Below are 20,690 nucleotides of genomic sequence, written 5' to 3'. Positions count from 1 at the left end.
GAGATGCCCTATCCTGTTAGCACTGGCTCCAAACTAATTACAGGAGATAGGCAGCCCTTTGTAAGGGAAGAGGATATAGCTTATTCATGTGTAAGCGAAGCTAGGCCCAGCTCCTTCCTCCCATCCTGTTATGATAGCGATCTCAGGCACACCTAAGGTCCAATTGTGGGGGGCTGTCTAGGTGGAATTCACAAAGCCCAGCTGCCAACTAAACACAGTCATGTAATGAGAGACAGGCTACAGGTATCAAATGGCTAAGTCACAAACGAGCTAAATATCTAAAAGTAACATTTTCAGAATTGTAATTAAAATCCAACATCACCATAAGTTAGGATTTTGAATTAGGATTACAGAGGCAACAAACAGGAACAAGATAAATACCCTCACTTGGAAATTTAACTCATAACATGTAATAAGGTCATCCCAATGTTATCCCAAGTGAAACATAGTGAAATACTAATATACAAGTTTTTCACTACCAGGATATGTAGAATTTAAAAGTGCATGTACCTTTGTCTAAATACATTGGACCCTGCACTCTGGGCTTTCAGGGACCAGCCGTAGGGGTGACTTATAAGTATCAAAAAGGAAGGTTTGGATTGCAAGAGTTTTAACTTTGCAAACACCTGCTTGCTGTGCCTCTGGATTCAAGTTAGCCTGGCTGATGAGTGCTGTCACCCCAAAACCACTACCAGGAAGCTTGTTTCCGGTCCAGAAAACTTGGCTTGGCAGTTCAGGTTGGACTGTTCCCACGAGGCACAGGGTCAAGACTGATTTACAAATGGTTGGGTCTGAACTGGGGTGGTGAAGTGAGCTAAAGAACAATAATGAATTCAACTCAGATCTAGTAGTGACTGGGGGTGAGTTCCTGAAAAGTTTCAGTGCTCCCTCCATCATCAAATTGTGTTTTCTTAGAGATTTTACTTGCCAGGTCTACATGATAGTTTACAACTGCACACTCAGGGTCTGCAGTGGCAGGCCTGAGACATGTTTAAAGGGTACTTAATTGTGGGGCACAAGCAGTGCTGTACGCCCACTAGTAACATTTAATTTAAAGGATGTGGGCACAGGCAGTGCCTATTACTAGGGACTTATAGGTAAAATAAATATTCCATATGTGGGTATGCCAATTTTACCAAGTAAGGAGACAGCACAAGCAATGTAGCACTGTTTAGAAGAAAAGTAAAGTGCAGAGTCCTAAAACGAACAAATATGAATTCAACAAAAAGGGGAAGAAGAAGGCACAACGTTTGCAGGCGACCCTGCAGAAAAGCCATGCCCAACAGTCTTAGTCCACTGAGCCACCAGACTAAACTGCCATGTTGATCTTATCTGCTGCAGACATGCCAACAAGAGAGGTTGTACGAATAGAATATTTTATACATCAATTGAAGATTTATTTTTGTCATTTGGTAATATGCCTTTGCATTAGGTACTGTTTTGTATTCATATCCGGCTTCCAAATGATGATGTAACATTTAGTAATGAAGATACAACCTAATAGTCCTGCACTTGAAGACAAGATGGCGAAGATCTCCACGGCCACCAAATACTTTCCCTGCGTGCTGAGATATGCTGGTATGAAACAGATCCAGACGGCCAAAAACACAAGCATACTGAAGGTGAGGAACTTGGCCTCATTGAAACTCTGAGGCAAATTACGGGCATAAAATGCAACCACAAAGCTGACAGTGGCCAACAAGCCTAGATATCCCAACATCAGATAGAAGAAGAGAACAGAGCCCTCGTCACACTGGATGATGGTGGTGTCCTGTATCTGTATCTTCACTGGGAACGGAGGGTCAATGAGTAGCCAGACTGTGCATATCAGGACTGGAGCAAATGAACACAGAAGGACGACTCCACTGGGCAGTCTAGTCCCAAGCCACCTTGAAGAGCGGCTGGTGGGATCGCGAGCATTGAACGCTATAATCACAGTGATGGTCTTGGCCAGAATGGTGGAAATGCTGATGGAAAAGATAATTCCAAATGAGTTTTGGCGGATCATGCAGGTGGCCCTCATGGGATGGCCAATGAAGGTTAAGGGAGAGAGGAAGCAGAGCATGAGGGCAATGAGAAGCACGTAGCTGAGCTCTCGATTGTTTGCTTTGACAATTGGCGTGTCCTGGTACTTCTTGAAGATACGGAGAACAAGAAGAGTGAGTAGGAAGAGGAGGCTGGTGACGCATAAAAGTGTGATTCCCAAAGGCTCCTCAAGGGAGAGGAACTCAACAGTTGTTAGATCACATCGGGTTCTCTCCTCATTGGGCCAGTGGTCTTCAGGACAAGGCCAGCAGTCACGGGAATCTGAAAAAAAAGAAGGGAGTTGGTTAATGATTACAATCTCTGTACTTTGGAATTCTCAAATGGATTTTAGCAGCCTTTGTGACACAGAAAATCGCCCCTTAGTTGCCTTTGCTGTGTCCTCTTGGGGGTCAAAGAAAGCCTGGAGAGTCACAGCCCTACAAGACATGCTATTAGGGTGATTTCTATGTATAACGGTTGCTGGCCAAAACTGAGTCATTGACTACAACAATATGTTATGTTATGTTATGTTATGTTATTTAATCTTTTGTATAGCGCACGGCGACTCAAAAAGAGTATCCCGGCGCTTTTGGTAAAGGAATGCTGCATCATAATAACATAACACGTTTAAAAGAGGGGGACAGAGCAGTGAAGACCTAAAAAGCAGACAAAATAACGTCTACTGAGTGAACAGCCACGTCTTAAGATCCTTTCTAAAAGCCAGTAAGCTGGTTGCTCCCCGCAGCGAAAGCGGCAGGGAGTTCCACAGCTGTGGTGCAAGTAAACCGAAGGAGCGGCCACCCAAGCGGGCTTTCTTCACTCGCGGGACAACCGCCAGGAGCAGAGACTCAGACCTCAAGGAGCGAGTTGGATAATAAAAAGTCATTCTCTTTTGAAGATATTTTGCTCCCACCGCATGAAGGGCCTTATAAGCCAAGGTCAGAGCCTTAAAGGCAATCCGTTTCCGAACTGGAAGCCAGTGCAATGTCTTCAACAGCCCCGTTGCACTAGCCCGCCTATTTAAGCCAAAAATAGCTCTTGCGGCCGCGTTCTGCACCACTTGGAGCCGCTGCAACAAGTATTCTGGTAGGCCCAAGTAGAGAATGTTAGAGTAATCCAACCTGGACCCAATCAGAGCCTGTACCGTCAGCCTCCTGTGCTCCTCAGACAACAGGGGGAGAAACCTCCGCAGCATCCTGAGGAGGCCGAAACAGGTGCCTGACACCCCCAAAATCTGAGATTTTAAAGAAAGCCCATTGTCCATCTTGACCCCCAAGTTCTTGGCCGTCTTGGAGGAGCAAGTCGGAGGAAACATGTCAATGGGCCACCAGTCCTGCCAATTGGGCTCGGTATCACACCCAAAGAAGAGTACCTCAGATTTCTCGGAATTGCACTTGAGGCTGTTCAGTTGGAACCAATGAAAAACAGCCCCAAGGCAATCCCGGATACTCTCCCCGTCAAAGTCTCCTCCTCTCTTACATGAGAAGAGGAGCTGGGTGTCGTCCGCGTAGGATACGATCCGAGCCCCAAACGACTCCGCCAACGCCGCCAAAGGGGTCATAAAGATATTAAATAGGGTCGGGCTCAAAATCGAGCCCTGAGGGACCCCGACTCCCAGAGGCGGCATCACGGCGGAATCTGGCGAGGCCCAGACCGTTTGCCGGCGGCCAGCTAGAAAGGAGGAAAACCAGCTGAACACCGTCCCCCGCACACCTATCTCATAAAGTCTCTCGAGAAGGCGATCATGGGGGACGGTGTCGAAAGCCGCCGACAAGTCCAACATCACCAGCATGGCTTGACAATATATACCCACAAATCAATGAAATATGTTAACTCTATAATATTTTTTTAACAGTAAAGAGCACAGTAATAATGAAAGTGTTAGTATGAACATGCATTAGTAAGGTGAAAAAGATTCCTAATCTGTAAAAACTTACCCCACCTAATGAAAATGCCCTTTGATGCTCTGCTGTGATGAATGGATGTACCCAGGTTCCCCTTACACATTTCCCTGAACACCTTCTCTGGGCTAAACAAAGCCTGTTACTTTGAAGCCTGTCCAGATCTATGGGTATTGCTTGCTTGCCTTCAGAATGCTTTCTGACACAGTGACTCACACCTCCTGTTTGCTTTCAGGAAGCCATTTTCTTACTTTAGGTTTGAGCCTATCAGACAATGCTAGCTATCTAGTTGCGAAACATACATTGTGAACTTAACAAGAACAGACTTGGGTTTACAGCCCAAACAGTCCTTGCCATTAATTTGCTTTTCTATCAAACTCTTTTGACTTCTTCTTATTTGTGTTCCTATTTCTCAATCTTGCAGTTGTTCCTTCCATGGAGACTAGCCTTATTACCGCTCTTTAATTGGGTCACTTTCGTGGGAGCGCATGGCGTGGCGATTCAAGATGGCCGCCTCTTGAGGAGCTCTGCTCGGACGAGCTGTGCTGGCACTTGAAGGGATAGCTACCTGGCAGCTTTTTCAAAGGAAAGTGAAGGATTTGGCTGTCGGAAATGGCCGGGCATCATCGGGCAAGTTTCTGACCTGAAATACAGACTCATGAGCACTTTTTTTGCCAATTTTGCTTTCTCTCACGAGCGGCCACAATTTAGTTTTTTTCTTTCATGCAGTGTTTTTTCCCCTCTTCTCTCTTGCTGCAAATTGGTGCCCTGTTGTGCCTGCTTACCTAACTCACTGCTCTAGAGATTTGGATTACTTTTGCCTGCCATCCTGGATTGGTGACTCCTTCTACTTATCTCTGTTATGGCATTTTCAGCTTATCTCAGCACTGTTTTTATCACAATGATTATTTAAACCAATTCCGCAACAAAACAAAAAGGAGTGTAAGTGCATTTTCTACACAGCGCTCTCTGTCTGCGTAAGCCAATTGTTTTAACAGTTAGCTTCATTGGTATTTGGCTGTGCTTTTAATCTGCTCCTCCGATGCTCCACATTTCAACGCCTTTGTTGCTGCATGGTGCAGATTGCCTTTTGTTCTCTGGTGGTCAAACAGGGTGCTGTCTTGCTTTGAACAGTTTCTTCACTCCTCCTCTTCAAAATCATCCATTACTTTTGCCTCCTGCTGCATATTTTCAATATGAAGGCTTTTCATTCATCCAAGTCCCATGACACCTCTTCTGGCGGACGCAAATTACCTACTACATCTTCTGGTAAATGCATCAAGAAGGATCCATCTTCTCCGTCAACATCATCGCTTCCCCTCAAACTAGAGGACGTCGTGAAGGAATTGTGCCTCGTTCGACCTTTTATGACTGATACAGTCACTACTCTTCAGAGGTTGGACGATAAATGGTCCAGCCTCAATATGAGACTTACTGATGTGGAACAAAAGGTTATTGATGCTCAGGATGTTATCGCTAAAGTTGATAGCCTTACCAAGGAAGTCAGCCAGCTCAAAAAGACCACAGAAGGCTTGGAAAAACACATTAGGTGCAATATCATGTGCAAATATGGTATTCCAGAAGATTCGGAAGGGTCTGACATAATTATTTTCTTCAAAACTCAAGTTCTTCAAATTGTTGGACTCCCAAAGCACACAGATGTCAATATTCAAAGAGCTCATCCTCTGGGTCCAAAGAATGCTTCTTCTACTTCTAAACCTAGAGGCATTATTGCTTATTTCCTCCTATATTCAGACCTTATGATGATTCTTAATGCAGCTAAACAACATAAGCAGATGCTCTGGTCTGGTCATAAAGTTTTCTTCACCCAAGACGGTTCTTAACCTGCTGCGGCTCGACGGAAAGAATTCCTATATCTTTTTCCTGCATTGAAAACAATGAATGCACGCTACGGCCTGATCCATCCTTGTTTTTTTAAAGTAACTTATAAAGAAAGAACTTAGGGGCATAATATCAAGAACGGTGTTAAAATTTATTGCTAGTTTAGCTGCAGAAAACTGCTGCTAAAGCGGCGATAATGGGCTTGATAATATGAAATTGAGAATTCGAATAGAAGTCCATGTTCTGGTGTGAACATAGGCTTCTATTGGAATTCTCCAGGACATATTATCAAGCCCATTATCGCCGCCTTAGCGGCAGTTGTTTGCCTGTAAACCAGGGCTAATTTTAACACCGCCCTTGATAATATGCCCCTTATAGCATTGAAGATCCTGCTGACCTACGACCGTTCATTCATACTCACAAAGGAGAACTTGAGCAAGCCCTAATAGTTTGATAAATGACTCAATGTGTTTTTCTGTTAGTCTTATTTTAGTAAGCAATCCATGAGTTATAATGTTTTCCTTGTTTACCCTCTCCCATGTCTCACAGGTCTCTCTGTTGCAGCTTCAATGTGCATTGCTTTCCTCTATGTTGTTCTGTCATCTATAATGTGTGATCCAATACTGCTGCTGTTTTCCTTAAATCTTCTTTGGTGACTTGTTTTTCATGGCTAAAGCCATCTGGGCTTTTTGTCATCTTCTTTGCGATGTATTTTTTGGGGGTATTATATTCCCCCTCCTCATTATTATTCTTTCTTCTCTCTCACTTTTTCTTCCTTCTCCCCCTCTTTTCTCCTCTTATTTTTATTGCTTTCTTCTTTCCTGTCCCTTTCCCTTCCCTCTCTTTGGTACCATTACTATTATTTCCTTTGTTCTTTATCTTCCTTTTCTTCATAGCAGTATATGATTTTCCACGGCTCTCTTAACTTGCTCTGGTAATGCTCTTATGATGTTCATATGGTTCAATATTTTCCCTTTTCGTTTCTCATTACTCTTTATAGCTTTATACCGTCTGTCTTTCCTTACTTTTGCTCCTTTCTATGTTACCTTTTTTTCTTTTCTCTTTATGGCAACATGTTTCTTACTTATTCCTTTCTACATTCGCTTTTTTTATCTCAGCCTATTAGTTTTTCTAGTTCTCTCTATCTGCTCTGGTTTCTTGTTCTGTGGTGGTCATATGAATCAGTTTATTTTCCTTATACTCTTCTTTGTCTTCAACTTTCTTTTAACAATTTTTCAACCTTTTTCTCTTTTATCCTATTCTTTTCTGAATGCTTTACTTTTTCTTGCCTATCCTTATCTACCTTCCAAGAATGAGTGGACTTCGCATTCTCTCTTGAAATGTTAAAGGTATTCACAATCCTATTAAAAAGCAACGTGTCTTATCTTATTTCGCGAGACGGAAATGTCAAGTTGCTCTCTTGCAAGAAACGCACCTTACTTTACAAGATCTGTCTTCATTGCGTAAACAATGGGTAGGAGAATCTTTCTGCTCTCCAGCAATTAACAACAAAAATGGTGTTATAATTTTGTTTCATAAATCGCTGACTGTTGAGTTACAAAATTAATTTCATGACACTAATGGTAGATGGTTGTTTTTAGATACTATTGTTAATAATGTACAACTTTCCTTTTCTAATGTTTACGACCCTAATGGCACTGACTTAACCTTTTGGAATGATTTTTCCACACTCCTTTCCTCACATGCAACGGATGATTTAATTGTGGGTGGCGATTGCAACCAACTCATGGATCCCTTTTTAGGCCGGAAATCACAAACAAGATATGTTCCCAATAAGATGCAAAAATCCTTTTACAAAACCATCTCTTCCAGAATCCTCATTGATTCCTGGAGAATATCCCATCCTGACTCTATAGAATTCTCTAGTACATGCATCACACTCTTGTATTGATTATATTTTCCTCATTCAACATGCTTTCCAATTCATGACTAACTCAGAAATTGGTTCCATTTTTATATCAGACTTTGCCACCGTTATTTTAGACATGGAGTACCCCTCACCCATTCCCACCACTCGGCACTGGCGTTTTAACAACTCTCTCCTCTTAGACTACCAGTTCATTGATCACTTTGAGCTTTTCATGGAAGAATTCTACCATGATAATCTTAACTCTACCTCAGACTTAGACTTTATTTGGGATGCCTTCAAGGCCGCCACTAGAGGTTGTATTAATGACTTTGTATCCCGAAAGAAGAAAGAAGCCCTCACATATTAATCTCATATCCTTAAACAAATTAAAGAACTTGAACATCTTTACTTTAGAACTAACTCTGCTGACATGCTCTCCTCTCTTATCAAAGCGAAAATTCAATACAACAAACATTCCTGGGACTCTGCTTCCAATAACCTTCTCAAATGTAATGCTAAAATGTACAGAGAGCATAACAATGCAGGCAAATCTCTTACAAATTAATTTAAAATTAAAAAACAAAAATCTAAGATTATAGCTGTCACTGATTTTCACAGAGTTTGTCAGTTCCCTGATGACAAAATCATTGACTGTTTTGTCCAATACTGCTCTTCCCTCTACACTCCAGAATCCACTCCTTCCTCTTCACAAATTGTGTCCTTCTTTCAATCTATGCCCAAACCCCTTGACATTCTTATCTCATAAAAGGAAATAGTCAATGTGATTACTCTTCTGCCCAAGGATAAAACACCCAGTCCAAATGGCTTTACTGTCGTTTTGATCTTCACTTTAAGAATGTTTTAATACCACAGTTACTTTCCCCCATCAACCACTTTCTAGCTAAAGGAGAATCTAAGGGTTCCTTCACACAAGCAATGCTTTGCCTAATTCCTAAAAAAGATAAAGATCACTCCTTTGCAAAAATTATTGGCCCATTTCCTTAATAAACACGGACTGTAAAATGTATGCCAAATCTTAGCCACCCGTTTTAATAAAGTCATCCCTGATCCAGTTAATATCTATCAGTCAGGATTTGTCAAGGGTAGATCTGTCACCGATAATTCAAGAACTCTCCTTACTATCATTCACCTCGCTTCTAAGATGGTCTTCCCTGTCGCAGCCATCACCTTAGGTGCTGAAAAATCCTTTGATAGGGTCAGCTGGTTTTTTATGTTTGGAGCACTGAAATGGCATGGTGTTAGCCCCACCATTATATGGTATATACAACTGTTGTATTCTGAGCCTTCTACTTTTATTTGGGTCAATGACTCTCAATCTCTATTTTCCCCTTCATAGAGGTACCAGACAAGGATGTCCCCTCTCTCCTCTTCTTTTTACCCTCACGTTAGAACCTTTCCTGGAAAAAATACGCTGTTCAAGATCCTATACTGGCTTTACATATAAGAATGTTGACATCTAGTTTACTGCTTATGCAGATGATATTTTGCTCTACACCTGTAACCCAGCAACCTTCTTACATGAACTATTCTCTTTACTACATGATTACTCCTCAGTCTCTAGATACAAATTGAATGTAGATAACTCTGAAGTCCTACCTCAAAACAAATTCTGTCTCTCTCATATGTTCCAAGGATCTGACTATTAAAATTATGCTTCTTCCCATTGTTAATTTTTTCCCCCATTGCTTCCTACTTCTCTCCCGCATTTCTTCTTCAAAACCATAAACAGTCTTCTATCCAAATTCCTATAATAATAAGCGCAAAGCTAGGATTTCTCTCGCTCGTCTCCAACAACCCAAAGAATTAGGTGGGGTTAATGTCCCCAACATTGCTAGTTTTCACTCAGCCTTTCCTAAAAGATTTGTCTTCCTCTTCCCTAAGGGTGATGCTATACATTACCTAGTTTTATTGTTTATGTATGTGCAAAATACAATTGGAAATTAAGTTTAAATGGTGATTATATGATATTTATGTCACTCCAGTTGGATCCACTGTATGAAGTTACTTATTGCCTTCTTGGAATCTGTCACAGTTGCTATGCAACGTTGTTAATGGATATTGAAATCAGTGAGCTTGTTTCCTTCGGAATATCCCTCTGGTGGCTTTCTAGTGTGACGTAACGAAGTCAGGAGACAGCTGGGTTTAGTTGACTTTTATTCAATCTTCAGCTGAACACCCAAGCAGAGACACAGATACCACCCCAGTGAGATCTCTCAATAACTGTCGCTCGTGGAACATTCATGAGCCAGCTAGTCCCATAGAACACCAGGGATCTAGAACTCTAAATAGACGCTTAACAAAGCAGAGGCAAATACAACTGAGAATACTACATAGGTTTTCCTTTTTGAAAGAAAAAGAACAAAACGAAAGGGAAAAGACAAGAAGGAAAAGAGAATATAGAAGAGAAGGGGACAAGCTATAAGAAAAAAGAAAGAAGGAAAAATTAGGGAGAATGGAAAAGGCTACAGGAAAAAACAATAAACTCTAAATCAACATTAGACTCTATATCCATAAGGAATTTGTTTTACACGTGAACTACGCCTTAGGACCAATTCTCCCGTACAATCTTCACTACCTTCACCTACTGAGCTGTTGGATGAGTTGTCAGACAAAGAACTTTTCACTAAGCGATTCTTATTCCACCAATGACCATTAATGAATTTTACAGCATTTTCTCTAACCTCACTTGCTTCAACTGGAGAACTGAATTTAGAAAGAGCTTTTTTTAACATGAAAAGGTTTCTTGATAGAAACAAAATCTCCAGGACGTATATCAACAACTTTAACATTTTTGCTTTTGTCAAAATATGTTTTTTGTTTTCTCTGCACAGATTCTACTTGAGATCTAACATCTTTATCATTCCACTTTTTCCCTTTTATCCATTTACTCATCCACCCAGGACAAGAAAGAGTGGAAGCTCTTCGGCCACGCAACAATTCAAAAGGTGAAACACACGTGGTAGAATGGGGTGTAGTCCGATAGAACCAAAGCATGCTCCTAACAGAACTGCTAACTACACATTTATTCTTGAGAGCCCATTGAATACATTCCCCCAAGACCCTGTTCATCGGCTCAACAAGACCATTTGTTTGCGGATGATACAAAGAACTTTTCAAATGTTTAATACTGCATTTATTCAAATAATCCTCAAGCTCAGAGGAAACAAATTGTGTCCCATTGTCCGTGACCAAAAACTCAGGGAACCCTTCCTTTAAGAACACATCACACAGGAAATCAACCACAGTTTTTGAACTAACCTCTCTTACAAATTTTATTTCTGGCCATTTAGAATAATAATCCACAAGGACCAGGGAAAATCTAGAGGCAGAATCAAGTGCATAAAAGGGCCCAACAATGTCCAACCCTATCTTAACCCAAGGAGCAGAAGGCAATTCAATGGGTGACAAAGGTGGAGTACGCACCTTGACAATTTTATCACAACTTGAGCAAATAACACAATTCTTAACAAAATCATCAATCTCTTTGTCCATATTGGGCCACCAAAATGTGAGGCGCACCCTTTTTTTTGTTAAAGTGGCACCTAAATGTCCTTCATGTGCACATTTTACTAACCTCTCTCTTAACGCAAGCGGAGGGACCAACTTATCACTTCTTAACACCAACCCACTCATTTGTGTGAGCCTGACGCCGCCGTGTGTAAGCCTGACGCCGCCGTGAGGGAAACGGCTCCAGGCGATTGCTTCAGCCCACCTGCTCACCGTCCAGCGCCCGTAGCGGTCCCGGACAGCGGACCACCACTACCAGCAGCCCTAGTGAGGGCGTGTCGCTTGACCACGCGCCCGGAGGCGCCATAAGTACATCGAGCGCCGAGCGCTCCTGGGGGTCATTTGTGTGAGCCTGACGCCGCCGTGAGGGAAACGGCTCCAGGCGATTGCTTCTGCCCACCTGCTCACCGTCCAGCGCCCGTAGCGGTCCCGGACAGCGGACCACCACTACCAGCAGCCCTAGTGAGGGCGTGTCGCTTGACCACGTGCCCGGAGGCGCCATAAGTACATCGAGCGCCGAGCGCTCCTGGGGGTCATTTGTGTGAGCCTGACGCCGCCGTGAGGGAAACGGCTCCAGGCGATTGCTTCTGCCCACCTGCTCACTGTCCAGCACCCGTAGCGGTCCCGGACAGCGGACCATCACTACCAGCAGCCCTAGTGAGGGCGTGTCACTTGACCACGCGCCCTGAGGCGCCATAAGTACATCAAGCGCCGAGCGCTCCTGTGGGTCATTTGTGTGAGCCTGACGCCGCCGTGAGGGAAACGGCTCCAGGCGATTGCTTCTGCCCACCTGCTCACCGTCCAGCGCCCGTAGCGGTCCCGGACAGTGGACCACTACTACCAGCTTGACCACGCGCCCGGAGGCGCCATAAGTACATCGTACGCCTCCGGCCCCGCGGGACGCGCGCGGGCTAAGCCTGGGCAAAGGGCGGGCCCTCTGAGGCCCTCAGAGGACTGAGGAGGACGGGACGGGCCACCCCCTTTGGCTCAAAAATCGAAGGTAAACCCCTTGTTTGGAAATTCCCCAACCAAGCCATGTCTAAGCCCCAAACAGAGGTTACGTTCAATATAACCCCTGTGTATACAACTAGCCAACTGTTTCCCTTGTTTAGAGATGTGGGTAAAAATGCACCTTGCCATTCTACGATTAGTTCACCCTGTGAAGATCCAATCCAACATCTACCATCGAGTTTCTCATGGTTGGAAGAATTAAATAGCCTGTGTAAGGCAAACTATGCTTCAGCAGAGTCTTCCCCCACGTTAAAAAGCAGTAACCTACCACTTTGTCCAAGGGAGCTGGAACCCTTCCCTGAAACATATAAAGTTAACACCCATAGCGCTACACCTCACAGGGCTACCCCTGTCAAAAGGAAACACGATGGGGATGATCAAAATGGGAGCTTAGCCAAAACTCAAACATTAGATAAACCATCATTAAGTCCCACAGCAGTCGTAAACAAGTCTCCTTTTACCCCAGCAATTGTCGAAAATTTGGACGACTTATTACCATCATCCCGGCAGGCCCTACTGCCCATGATCGAACATCTGATCAAATCCCTACTACATCCTTTGATTGACAAAATTACCATGTTGGGGGATAGGCTGACGGGGTTGGAGAATTCAATCAAATCTCACCTGAAATCTTCCACACATGCTGTAATACCTCACTGCCCTCCGATAACTGCTTCCTCAAATCCGCCCAAACTGTTTACATCTCATGAAGCGGTGCTTACCCAATTATCAGTCCCCACCTCCATGCCTCCAATCATTCCTAAAGTCCCTCCCAACCCAACGACAGCGCGTCACATTCCTCCCAAACTTGAGCGCACCACTCACATACATTTACCACCAGAGGCAGCCCCTTTTGTAACTGTTCTCTCTGGAGTCCCTGAACTAACACAAGGTAAAGCTGAGAGACAATATGAGCTGATGAATAAGGTCAAGTTCTGGTTAGCTAAAAACAGACCTCTGCCCCATCACTTTGATGGTAGAATAATAAGCGTCCGGAGGGTGGGCTGGCCTTGGTCCCCTCAAAAAAGACATCTCGGGCGAACTGATCCTGATACGATTTAGGAGCAGACACATCGTGCCATATTTGCAAACTTGGTTACCTCAAAAAGGTGATGGACTTATTTGCACCTGGAACCTACATGACTTCTACCCAAATACGTCCTACATGCTTTCCCCCAGACCCCAGGCTATGGATTACAACTTAGTGGGTAGAGGAAGTCATGTAATTAACGGCGGTAGTTTTCCTGTGGTTTTTACCCGCCTTAAACCGTCATCCAACAGTTTTATGTACCGTAACTATTACATTTTTTGTTATGCTCAAAGGGAGGGCTATAGTCTTTTTAACCTTTTAACTGTGTAACTTAAAATCAATTTGTGGTTCATGTATGCACGTTTCCTTTTATAATGCAATGTTTTTTTTCATCTGTATGCTTTTATGATTTTAACTTAAAATCGAATAAAGCTTTCTTGATTTGATTTGATTTGATTTGATAAAAGAAATAACTTTCTGCAAGGACGCATCGACAAGTAAAGCTTGCTGCCACTCATTTTCAGACACAGCACACAACTGGGGAAGATCTACGGCGGCTACAAGATATTCATCCTTATCTTCTTCATCCACATCAGTACACTTATCAATCACGTCCGAAGAACGAGAAAGAAAGTCAGCACACCCATTTTTGCTGCCTGGAATGTATTCAGCAACAAAATCAAATTGTAGCAACTTGGAAGATAATCGTGCAATTCTGGGCATAAACCCCCTCACATTCTTCCCACTAAGGATAAATAACAACGGCTTGTGATCAGTTTTAAGACAAAATTTCCTTCCCCAAAGAAAATTCCTAAATTTCATTATAGCCCACCAGCAAGCCAGCAATTCCTTTTCGATGACTGAATATTTCATCTCAGTAGATGACAACACTCTTGAGGCAAATCCTATTGTGTTTAACTGTCCATCATTATTTTGGGAGAGAACAGCTCCCAACCCAACATTACTTGCGTCTACTGTAAGAGTGCACATTAGTGTAGGATCAAAATGTTTTAAAACAGGAGAACTAAGTTGCAGTTTCACCCACTCAAAGACGTCTTGACACTCCTTGTTCCATTCAAATGCAATACCTCTTATCAACATTCGTGTCAGTGGTCTGAGTCTGGTTGCAAAGTCTAAACCTCGAGTAGAATTCACATAATCCTAAAAAAAGATTTCAAACTACTCTTATCTGAAGGAGCTTTGACAATAGATTCTACCAAACTTGTTTTAGGAAGAATCCCTTTTTGGTTGACTAAGTGACCTAAATAGTCAACTTCATTCGTTGCAAATACACACTTGTCTCTGCGTAACACAACCCCCATGTTTTGGAACCTAGATAGAACTTCTTTAAGAATTATATCATGAGAGCTTCTGTCAGGGGCATGTATAAGTACATCGTCTTGAAAAATAGACAGACCATCGATGCCCTTCAACATGTTCGTCATCACTCGTTGGAAAACGGATGCCGCCCCAGTCAGATCTCTAAATAACTGTTGCTTGTGGAACATTCATGAGCCAGCTAGTCCCAGAGAACACCAGGGATCTAGAACTCTAAATAGACGCTTAACAAAGCAGAGGCAAATACAACTGAGAATACTACATAGTGGTCTTGGGATGTAGGTCTTTTACGACCTTGTCAGTAGTGAGTTTAACACACGGTGACTTGCAGATCGTGTTGTATGATTAATATTCACGTTATTAGTCATCTATGACCATAAACATGTTTTTCCCTCATGTGATAACGCATTTGTGATGTGAGAAATTGAAAAAAAAGCTTGCATGGAAGTCACTTAATGATCATCCTTTTGAGAACTTGGGTGATTGGTGAAGGCGACTTCATTTTGGTAGAATTGTGAAAAATAGTGATATGTATTCTTTTATATCTATCTAGAGCCTTGAGGAAGTCAGAGAGGCAGAGGCATCGCTAAACTGACGAAACACGTGTTGGCTAGGAAGTATCAGAAGAGAGTAACATGTATTGACGCTGAAGATTTTATAACTCTGCAAAAATAAAATCTACGTGAAAAGAAGAGTTACATGAGGAGTGGTGCTCAGGACAATACCCCCTTTTTTGTGTATACGATCAGATTTCTGGTCCATATTGTAGGGACAAGAGTGGCTGTCCTTGTCCTTTGGAGCACACTATACTGTTTGTTTTGACTGAATTTGGGATTACTATAGTTTTACTGTGCGCAGAAAAGCCTTGCCACTTGTCTGTGTTTTTTCTCCCTTAACTGCCTGGAGCTCGATAGAACTTGAGCAACTCTCTCCTTTTTCTTTCCTTACTGCTACTCGCCTATCTCAACCTCCGAAGAGATTTTTTTCTCCCATATTTAAACACTCTAAAGCATTAGCTCTTTCACTGTTTAATTCCTTTTTTTCACAAGTTCACCCTCACTTATTAACTCTAATTTGGTATAATAAATCTCTAAAGATTAATAAAAGAGTGATTTTTTGGCAAGGATGGATTAACAAAGGCATTGTTACATATGATCATTTACTTATTGATAACTCCGTAAGAACTTTCCCAGATATCTGTGATAACTTTCATTTCTCTAACACATAATGTTCCTAATACCCCTTGCTTACCAATGCCCTAACCTCTATCATCTCTCAGAATAGATCCCTGACCACCACCGTCCCAACTCTCAGCAGATGTTTCTATTCCTCTTAGGGCGGCCGCCATTTATAAATTACTTTCCTTTACCACTACTGAGAGGCTAAATCTCCTTTTTGAGTTTTTATGGGAAAGAGACCTTGTTGAAGAATGTTCCCTCCAGGTTTGGGATACTTTATTGTCTAAAATACATACTGCCAGCACCACACTGACGTTATACTTTTTTTACAACAGACTTTTTTGCACTCCTTCTGATCTACACAAAATCAAGTTACTTGACTCCAAAAAATGTTGTTCCTGTTCCTCTGCACATAGTGATGTGTTTTTTACACATGTTTTTTCATTGCCCCGTGGTTAAAAGCCTTTGGTCTCATATCTGGTCAAAATTGAATGACATTTTAGCTACAGACTATCCTTTTGAGATTGTACATATTTTCGTGGGCGGTTCTTCTCCTATATGGAATATTCAAAGTAATGTATGTACATTTAAAGATCTATATATAACTATCGCTTTTGAAATGGATTGGAATTTGTTATGTCATCACCATCGGCTTGACCGTGCGTTTGCCACCACTATACCTTTATTAATCAAAAAAGACTTGTCATGGTTGCCTTTAACTGATTTCCTCTCTAGACATGTTACTTAATTTTTACCTGCTATTTCTCTACTTTTTCACTGATGTTTTTTATGTGCACCTCACTTTCACTTTCTTATATCATTTTAAGGTATTGAATTTATTTATTAGTTGTCCTCCTTTTCTTCCCATCTTTTCCTCTCTCTCTCTTTCCTTTCTCTTTCTTTTTCCTTCCCACAATATAAAATGCCTTTAAAAGCTTTGTTCCTTAGGATAGTTCTATAGACCTCTTGGGGATTGTTTTGCATACTGTTATATTGTATTATTCCTCTATCTCTTTTCAATGCCACTTGTTTTTGTAATGATTAGGTCACTTTCACTTTTTTTAATTTTTTAATTTAAAAAAAATTCTACAATTAACAACAAAAATGGTGTTATAATTTTGTTTCATAAATCGCTGACTGTTGAGTTACAAAATTAATTTCATGACACTAATGGTAGATGGTTGTTTTTAGATACTATTGTTAATAATGTACAACTTTCCTTTTCTAATGTTTATGACCCTAATGGCACTGACTTAACCTTTTGGAATGATTTTTCCACACTCCTTTCCTCACATGCAACGGATGATTTAATTGTGGGTGGCGATTGCAACCAACTCATGGATCCCTTTTTAGGCCGGAAATCACAAACAAGATATGTTCCCAATAAGATGCAAAAATCCTTTTACAAAACCATCTCTTCCAGAATCCTCATTGATTCCTGGAGAATATCCCATCCTGACTCTATAGAATTCTCTAGTACATGCATCACACTCTTGTATTGATTATATTTTCCTCATTCAACATGCTTTCCAATTCATGACTAACTCAGAAATTGGTTCCATTTTTATATCAGACTTTGCCACCGTTATTTTAGACATGGAGTACCCCTCACCCATTCCCACCACTCGGCACTGGCGTTTTAACAACTCTCTCCTCTTAGACTACCAGTTCATTGATCACTTTGAGCTTTTCATGGAAGAATTCTACCATGATAATCTTAACTCTACCTCAGACTTAGACTTTATTTGGGATGCCTTCAAGGCCGCCACTAGAGGTTGTATTAATGACTTTGTATCCCGAAAGAAGAAAGAAGCCCTCACATATTAATCTCATATCCTTAAACAAATTAAAGAACTTGAACATCTTTACTTTAGAACTAACTCTGCTGACATGCTCTCCTCTCTTATCAAAGCGAAAATTCAATACAACAAACATTCCTGGGACTCTGCTTCCAATAACCTTCTCAAATGTAATGCTAAAATGTACAGAGGGCATAACAATGCAGGCAAATCTCTTACAAATTATCTTAAAATTAAAAAACAAAAATCTAAGATTATAGCTGTCACTGATTTTCACAGAGTTTGTCAGTTCCCTGATGACAAAATCATTGACTGTTTTGTCCAATACTGCTCTTCCCTCTACACTCCAGAATCCACTCCTTCCTCTTCACAAATTGTGTCCTTCTTTCAATCTATGCCCAAACCCCTTGACATTCTTATCTCATAAAAGGAAATAGTCAATGTGATTACTCTTCTGCCCAAGGATAAAACACCCAGTCCAAATGGCTTTACTGTCGTTTTGATCTTCACTTTAAGAATGTTTTAATACCACAGTTACTTTCCCCCATCAACCACTTTCTAGCTAAAGGAGAATCTAAGGGTTCCTTCACACAAGCAATGCTTTGCCTAATTCCTAAAAAAGATAAAGATCACTCCTTTGCAAAAATTATTGGCCCATTTCCTTAATAAACACGGACTGTAAAATGTATGCCAAATCTTAGCCACCCGTTTTAATAAAGTCATCCCTGATCCAGTTAATATCTATCAGTCAGGATTTGTCAAGGGTAGATCTGTCACCGATAATTCGAGAACTCTCCTTACTATCATTCACCTCGCTTCTAAGATGGTCTTCCCTGTCGCAGCCATCACCTTAGGTGCTGAAAAATCCTTTGATAGGGTCAGCTGGTTTTTTATGTTTGGAGCACTGAAATGGCATGGTGTTAGCCCCACCATTATATGGTATATACAACTGTTGTATTCTGAGCCTTCTACTTTTATTTGGGTCAATGACTCTCAATCTCTATTTTCCCCTTCATAGAGGTACCAGACAAGGATGTCCCCTCTCTCCTCTTCTTTTTACCCTCACGTTAGAACCTTTCCTGGAAAAAATACGCTGTTCAAGATCCTATACTGGCTTTACATATAAGAATGTTGACATCTAGTTTACTGCTTATGCAGATGATATTTTGCTCTACACCTGTAACCCAGCAACCTTCTTACATGAACTATTCTCTTTACTACATGATTACTCCTCAGTCTCTAGATACAAATTGAATGTAGATAACTCTGAAGTCCTACCTCAAAACAAATTCTGTCTCTCTCATATGTTCCAAGGATCTGACTATTAAAATTATGCTTCTTCCCATTGTTAATTTTTTCCCCCATTGCTTCCTACTTCTCTCCCGCATTTCTTCTTCAAAACCATAAACAGTCTTCTATCCAAATTCCTATAATAATAAGCGCAAAGCTAGGATTTCTCTCGCTCGTCTCCAACAACCCAAAGAATTAGGTGGGGTTAATGTCCCCAACATTGCTAGTTTTCACTCAGCCTTTCCTAAAAGATTTGTCTTCCTCTTCCCTAAGGGTGATGCTATACATTACCTAGTTTTATTGTTTATGTATGTGCAAAATACAATTGGAAATTAAGTTTAAATGGTGATTATATGATATTTATGTCACTCCAGTTGGATCCACTGTATGAAGTTACTTATTGCCTTCTTGGAATCTGTCACAGTTGCTATGCAACGTTGTTAATGGATATTGAAATCAGTGAGCTTGTTTCCTTCGGAATATCCCTCTGGTGGCTTTCTAGTGTGACGTAACGAAGTCAGGAGACAGCTGGGTTTAGTTGACTTTTATTCAATCTTCAGCTGAACACCCAAGCAGAGACACAGATACCACCCCAGTGAGATCTCTCAATAACTGTCGCTCGTGGAACATTCATGAGCCAGCTAGTCCCATAGAACACCAGGGATCTAGAACTCTAAATAGACGCTTAACAAAGCAGAGGCAAATACAACTGAGAATACTACATAGGTTTTCCTTTTTGAAAGAAAAAGAACAAAACGAATGGGAAAAGACAAGAAGGAAAAGAGAATATAGAAGAGAAGGGGACAAGCTATAAGAAAAAAGAAAGAAGGAAAAATTAGGGAGAATGGAAAAGGCTACAGGAAAAAACAATAAACTCTAAATCAACATTAGACTCTATATCCATAAGGAATTTGTTTTACACGTGAACTACGCCTTAGGACCAATTCTCCCGTACAATCTTCACTACCTTCACCTACTGAGCTGTTGGATGAGTTGTCAGACAAAGAACTTTTCACTAAGCGATTCTTATTCCACCAATGACCATTAATGAATTTTACAGCATTTTCTCTAACCTCACTTGCTTCAACTGGAGAACTGAATTTAGAAAGAGCTTTTTTTAACATGAAAAGGTTTCTTGATAGAAACAAAATCTCCAGGACGTATATCAACAACTTTAACATTTTTGCTTTTGTCAAAATATGTTTTTTGTTTTCTCTGCACAGATTCTACTTGAGATCTAACATCTTTATCATTCCACTTTTTCCCTTTTATCCATTTACTCATCCACCCAGGACAAGAAAGAGTGGAAGCTCTTCGGCCACGCAACAATTCAAAAGGTGAAACACACGTGGTAGAATGGGGTGTAGTCCGATAGAACCAAAGCATGCTCCTAACAGAACTGCTAACTACACATTTATTCTTGAGAGCCCATTGAATACATTCCCCCAAGACCCTGTTCATCGGCTCAACAAGACCATTTGTTTGCGGATGATACAAAGAACTTTTCAAATGTTTAATACTGCATTTATTCAAATAATCCTCAAGCTCAGAGGAAACAAATTGTGTCCCATTGTCCGTGACCAAAAACTCAGGGAACCCTTCCTTTAAGAACACATCACACAGGAAATCAACCACAGTTTTTGAACTAACCTCTCTTACAAATTTTATTTCTGGCCATTTAGAATAATAATCCACAAGGACCAGGGAAAATCTAGAGGCAGAATCAAGTGCATAAAAGGGCCCAACAATGTCCAACCCTATCTTAACCCAAGGAGCAGAAGGCAATTCAATGGGTGACAAAGGTGGAGTACGCACCTTGACAATTGTATCACAACTTGAGCAAATAACACAATTCTTAACAAAATCATCAATCTCTTT

At 41.3% G+C, this 20,690-nt stretch overlaps 1 protein-coding gene across 1 annotated transcript in view; it reads right to left on the bottom strand.

The window, feature by feature from the left end:
• Positions 1–1,405: 1,405 nt before the first annotated feature.
• LOC144751984 (vomeronasal type-2 receptor 26-like) overlaps positions 1,406–20,690 on the bottom strand; it is a 72,386-nt gene continuing 53,101 nt past the window's right edge. The window contains exon 3 of the mRNA XM_078639943.1: positions 1,406–2,307. Within this exon, the coding sequence (XP_078496069.1) occupies positions 1,406–2,307 (902 nt within the window). The remainder of the gene's footprint in view (positions 2,308–20,690) is intronic.

The sequence above is a fragment of the Lissotriton helveticus genome, chromosome 4_2 (assembly GCF_964261635.1).
Source record: "Lissotriton helveticus chromosome 4_2, aLisHel1.1, whole genome shotgun sequence".
NCBI lineage: Eukaryota > Metazoa > Chordata > Amphibia > Caudata > Salamandridae > Lissotriton > Lissotriton helveticus.
Note: the sequence above shows the minus strand (reverse complement) of the source record. Positions and strands in the feature narration are given on the sequence as shown.